General features: G+C 33.9%; 1 protein-coding gene across 1 annotated transcript; it reads left to right on the forward strand.

Moving 5' to 3' along the window:
- The first annotated feature begins 1,244 nt into the window (after positions 1–1,244).
- LOC108760682 (uncharacterized) lies at positions 1,245–3,285 on the forward strand. Its single transcript, XM_018506764.1, has 3 exons — positions 1,245–1,325; positions 1,727–1,762; positions 2,406–3,285. The coding sequence occupies exons 1-3, from the start codon at positions 1,314–1,316 to the stop codon at positions 2,625–2,627; spliced, it is 270 nt and encodes an 89-aa protein (XP_018362266.1). The 5' UTR covers positions 1,245–1,313; the 3' UTR covers positions 2,628–3,285.
- The last annotated feature ends 2,715 nt before the right edge of the window (positions 3,286–6,000 follow it).

Below are 6,000 nucleotides of genomic sequence, written 5' to 3' on the forward strand. Positions count from 1 at the left end.
CTACCTTTAGCTAGAACAACGCAAAATTATTTTTTGTTTCTCATTTTAAATTCATCCTTGATTTTTGCATTTAATACATTATTAATCAAATCATGTATGCATATATGTTGTATAAATGTTGCTTAAATAGAACTAGATAATTAAAAAATGAAAATTAATTACAGTTAAAGCATTACAACTGTTAAATCATTGCAATTGTTAAGCATTACAATTGGTTAAAGCATTACAATTAAAAAATATTGCTGAGAAATAATGAAACTTATGTGTATTCTTGAGACTTCCATGGGTGCTTTCTATATAAAGATTATGCGTTTCGCGGGTTTTCTCCGTGTCCAGATCCATTCTTGGAATACCAACGTTTCGTGAACCTTGCAGTCCACTTCATTAGAGCAAGGAGCAGCCCAATACAGTATCAGGCTGCTCTTCGCCCTGATGAAGTGAACTGCAAGGTTCACGAAACGTTGGTATTCCAAGAATGGATCTGGATACGGAGAAAACCCGCGAAACGCATAATCTTTATACTTATGTGTCTTAATATTTATACATATATGTTTTAAAATTTATGTTCTCTGTAATCATATAATAAAACCTATAATAAACAAAATAATAATACAAATCATGCAATTTTCCTCTTAGAAAATTTTGATAAAATTGCATAAAGGATAAATAAATTTTATAATTAAAATTAGATAAAAATTAATGTAGAGCTAATGCAGAAATAATTTGAAAATTAAGTTATATATATATATATATATATATATACATAGATAAGTCTATCCCAATTAGTCTAAATTAATTCTGCTACGGGAATCTTATGAGAAATACCGTAATTCCTTAAAGAAAAAAATCTTAGCGATTGCGTGAATTATTGTCGATCTAATCATTGTAATTTAGCATCGCGATCTAACACGCCGTTCTTTATTCAAGTAAAGCATATTTTATCTAACATTCACATTCACACATACACACCCACTTACCGATCATTGTGTAAGATTAACGACAATCGTCTATTTGATGGTCCACATCTCATGATCTTCAGCATCAGCATCTTTAAGGGTGACACCATCATTGATATCGAAAATATTAGAACCGTGACAAGGTGTGACGTCGCGGTTGGGCGGGCACCTAACAAGGGGGCCCGAAAGGGTGTCGGTCGCGTGGTTAGTGAAAGGGGTCTGTGCGACGTGCCCCCGCCTAATGCCCTGAGAGTGGGCCTGGACTTGGGCAGGGACCTGCTATAAAAGCATACCGCGTCGCCCCTTGAAGACATAGTGCTTGCTCGTATAACGCAAGAAAAACCATCGCTCGCCACCATGAAGTTCTTCGTAAGTTTTTCCCTTCACTCGCAACGACTTCGCCGCGTTGATTTCTCAGTTTTATCTTCAGCTTACATGCTTTTATCTGTATATAGAATTTACGTTACGTTTATGTAAAGAAAAATATTAAATCTTGTGTATATTTAATTATTTAACTAATTTTATCTCATTTAATGTATCGTGTTAAAATTGTATATCTTTTATTTGACATATTTTATTTTACTTGTATTTCTTCTGAGTTTTTATTTGTCTGGTAGTATGTTATTCTTTCTTTTTATTTATTTATTTATTTATTGTTATATTATTATAGGTAGGATTAATTTTTTAAATTAGAACTTGTCTAAAGTTTTGAATACATTTTATTATATGTTTTATTATTATATTAAACATTGCGTGTTCACTTGTTACAGATTGTTCTGTTCGCCATTGTGGCGGTCGCCAGCGCTGTAAGTATTTCATAATTATTATTTTAAAAAGTTTAGTTCTAACAATATTCCGTAACTTTTCTCTTTACCACATATCTGGATATTATTATTTTATCGAATTCTAAGTTAATACGCCGTTTATAAATTACAAATTACATGTTATCAAGAAATGATCTATTATAGAGAATGTATAATTATTAATTTTACATTATAATTATCCAGCAAACAGTTACATAATATAATTATTTTCTAACAAAATATTAAAATATTAAAAATTAATATGAAATTAATAGAAATGTTTCAAGATAATTAAGCGCAAAGCAACAGCTGGAGAATATCAGTATCTATAATTCTAGACTTATCATTAAATTTTCTACTTAATTAAATCTATTATCTCCATGTCGAAACCCAGCCGCAATTGTATCAAATTGATCACGCTCGTTTGTGCAATTTCCGTCCCGAAGTTCCTATTATCCAAGCTATAATACTCTCTTGCATTCACTCGCAATTTCGTAATGGGAGACTATGTTTCCTGGAAATTTTTTGAGATTATTGGATTTTCTAAGATCGCTTCAATTACATGGATAAGTAATAGCATGGATAAGTGAGAATAGTTGTTTTAGTGTAGTGATTAATAAAATATCTTGTCTTCTTTTATGTTTAGGGCCACTATGCGGAGCACATCCATATCAATGGAGGACCCGTCATTCCGGCTCCCAAAACTTCCCCGCTCGCCCTCCACGGTAACGACCACACCACCCGCCTTCACTATTCTGGAGCTCATATAGGGCACCCGCACTTGGTGGGAGTCGATCATTACATCCCGGCGCCGCATTACGAGCCCCAGGTCGCCAACGTGGCCATCCACGGAAAGGGCTGGCATTAGATCCCATCACCTGAGCCAGCAGACTCGCTGGTCTGGAGTGGTCCACGCCGAACGCGTCATCCTGAGGCTGATATGAGGCAGTAAATCAGCAACCACCACGATTGGTGAATGAAACAACGAATGAAGTCTTTGTCGAGAGTTCCTTCTTTTGTCTCTTCGGCAAGACGTTTCAATTCTGCGAGATCGCTCGCCGAGGATTGTGGATGTTCGGCCTCGATGGTCGAGGATCTCCGGTCCGAGGATCGAGGATCACGGAGGAATACCGTTGCGAAATTGCAATATATTGGCAGATCGAAATGGAATTCGACTGCCTCAGGATAGCTGCCATGACTTGGGCCACTCCCAAGGACCGTTCCCAAAAAGACCAGGCAATCAAACTTGAAAAAAGCCCTCCGTCACTCTCTCATCTTCTTTTCGTTTTACCTTGACACTACATATGACACGCATCGTATAAATATTGATGAACAATTAGGTCCTTTCGTCTATTTCCATTTTCCATCTCATTTCGTCAACATCAAAATTCTGTGCGGCATATTAAAGAAGAGACCATAACATCATAATGCGGCCATCTCTTCCTGTCCCCACTATTCGTCTTCCGGCAGCAACACTTTTATTTATTTTATAAATAAAAAGTCGATTTTTACGTCTTGTGATAAAATGCGTCGTTTGTTTTTTATTTGATTTCACCCCAAGTACATATCTCTCGTAATTGCAAAATATCGCGTTACGTCATGAAAGTTATTTAACTAGATCACATATGTAAGATTAGAAAAAACAAAATGCCATAACGATAAAAAAGCAAATAATTTTAATACGAGAGCTAGATTAATTAAAGTAGAAAAATATATTAAAAGTAAAGCTGTTTAATTTAAATAAAACGAGAACAAATTCGCAATTTGTTTGATATTTATTGAGGTTTATTGGATTGGAAATTCATTGAGAACTGCTAATGGTGCAATATGTATCAAGCAAATCATGCAAAACAGCTCAATAACGGGCTTGTGAACTCTCAGTAACGGTCAAACAATACGTCAATTTCGCGTAGTTAACTCATTAATGTTGCTACTCAACTGTATTTCATGGTTTCGACTACGTAATTTGATTGCGCAAACTGATACTGGATTAACAAAGTGCACTTTGTCGAGTAAACTGATCGTAATATTTATTCAATGAGTACGAGTGGCTTTAATATCTTATTCATTCAAGTATATAGCTTTAAGGGTATCTTCTTTATGAAAAGAATTTATTTTTATTAAAAAAATTTACAACTTCCTTACATCATCCTTTTGGGACGAATTGCATATCCGTCAGACTGCAATATCCATTTCACGGGAAAGGTTCTTCTAGAAACTTTATGTAAACGGCCCGACTGCGAATCAATCTAACGTCGCCGAGCAACGGATAGTCCAAACAGAGCCACCCTAAAGCTGGTTGCTATTCTTTTCGTCGCGCGGCCGGTGTCGTGCATCCGATGCCGCGATGCGAATCGCGCATGTTTTCGTCACGCACATAAAAAATCGACTTGATTATAAAATCTGCCGCAATCACGTTTCATCGTCGTTCCGCATCAGTTGACAGGGAAGACGTTTGTTCACGAGGATCCTAGAAATGCATCAACGGTATCACGGATGACGACTGTCATCGATACGCTTCGGTACGAGCTCGCTACATCGAAATAGTTCAACAAGATTTTCACATGTGGTCCCTCAACTTTTTAGCTATGTTAAAATTTAAATACTTAAAAATTTCTTATATCTTTAGTTCTATTGCACGGACTTTTAGTGAATTCCCTTTGACACCAAATGCCATGTTATACACATTTTCGACCTTTACTGTTAAGTATGTTTCTTTTTCAAAATGACTAAAACTATCTTATCATACATTTGTCGATGGTGATATAATTTGATGTGTTGTAATCATCGATAATTACGTTGAAATAATTAATTTTAAACTCCTTATGATTATATCCCAAAATTTTTTCGGACTTTGTTATTTTTTAAATTATACTATTCTAAAGTATAACGAAGCATTTAAGATATTCTAAAGTATAACGATGCATATTAAAGATTACACACTTTATTTTAATTAATAATTGGTATTTTCACATTTTTTATCTACTTTTATTATTAATATCTATTTTCATAATTAACGTTTTAAAGTTATATTTTTCCTTTCTGCAATATTTAAATTTTAATTACCTAATTATCTTATCATTATTTTTAAATTAATAGATATTTTTATTTTTGTACTTTTTAAAATACTTTGTTGTACTAAATTATACTGTTTATAATATTTTTTTTTATTACAAATCCTGTTTTTTGTCTAGATTTATTTATTACGAATGACTTTGAGGTTTCGTTAAAAGATCGGTGCCAAAAAGAATTCGATTTATTAATCTCGTTAAGTTCTCTTAGAATTGCTTGCGGTCGCACCGCGTGATTTCAGCATCACGTCGATGCTTTTCTATGAGAGGTTTACGAGTGTCTTTACTATCCATTCGATCATTCGGAACACATTCTGGCTGGAGTTTGCTTCGAGCAACGATTGCGTAACAGGAAAGGAAGAATTATGCATTATACCTCGACGAAACTGTTCTGCGGAAAAGGGACACGATATCCCACTGCACGATCGTTCCATCGAACGTATGTTCTTATTTACGCGATGATCGTTTTGCTTTATTTCTATCCAATTCGCGAATATTATGCAATGATTTCAGCATCGTGTTAGCGCATGCTAGCGTTACGTTCTTATGAACTCTTATAAGGATTCTTGTATGCTTGCGAGAGAAAGCAAAATTTAGTTGCGCTTTGTACACACATTTATTCAACACAGATTTCTTATTTAAATAATTTACATCAATTATTAAATTAAATAACTATTTAAATTTATTGAATTTAATTAATGAAATTTAATTAATTAAAAAAAATAAACTTAAGAAAACGAATCCAATATTTTTCCTGTGATTTAATTAATTTTGAAGACTAAAGCTAATTTTTAAGACTAAATTTTTTTCCAAAGTTGATTCTTTTAATTTAAAAATAGTGTTTTTAAAGTTCAAAATATGGATTGAGAAAAATTATTCTTTAATAACTGATGTGAGTCAGATAATCCTATTAATGCAAAATTGAAATAGATATGACGGTATGCTATTGAAAATTCTTACGTTCTCCAATTAATTTTCTGAAATGGCACGAGCGAATCATTTACATCAAAGTGAACGTTACTGCGGAATGTTGGAGAGTCCACGTTGCTCACCCACATAATTATACTGTACGTCGCTTAGAGATTTTCAATTTTTCCATTTGAAGCGTTGAAACTTGAGAATGTAGAATGTGCCAGTCAATCTATACAGAATAACGTATGGAAACGGGCA

Source organism: Trachymyrmex cornetzi, unplaced genomic scaffold (assembly GCF_001594075.2).
Source record: "Trachymyrmex cornetzi isolate Tcor2-1 unplaced genomic scaffold, Tcor1.1 scaffold108, whole genome shotgun sequence".
Lineage (NCBI taxonomy): Eukaryota > Metazoa > Arthropoda > Insecta > Hymenoptera > Formicidae > Trachymyrmex > Trachymyrmex cornetzi.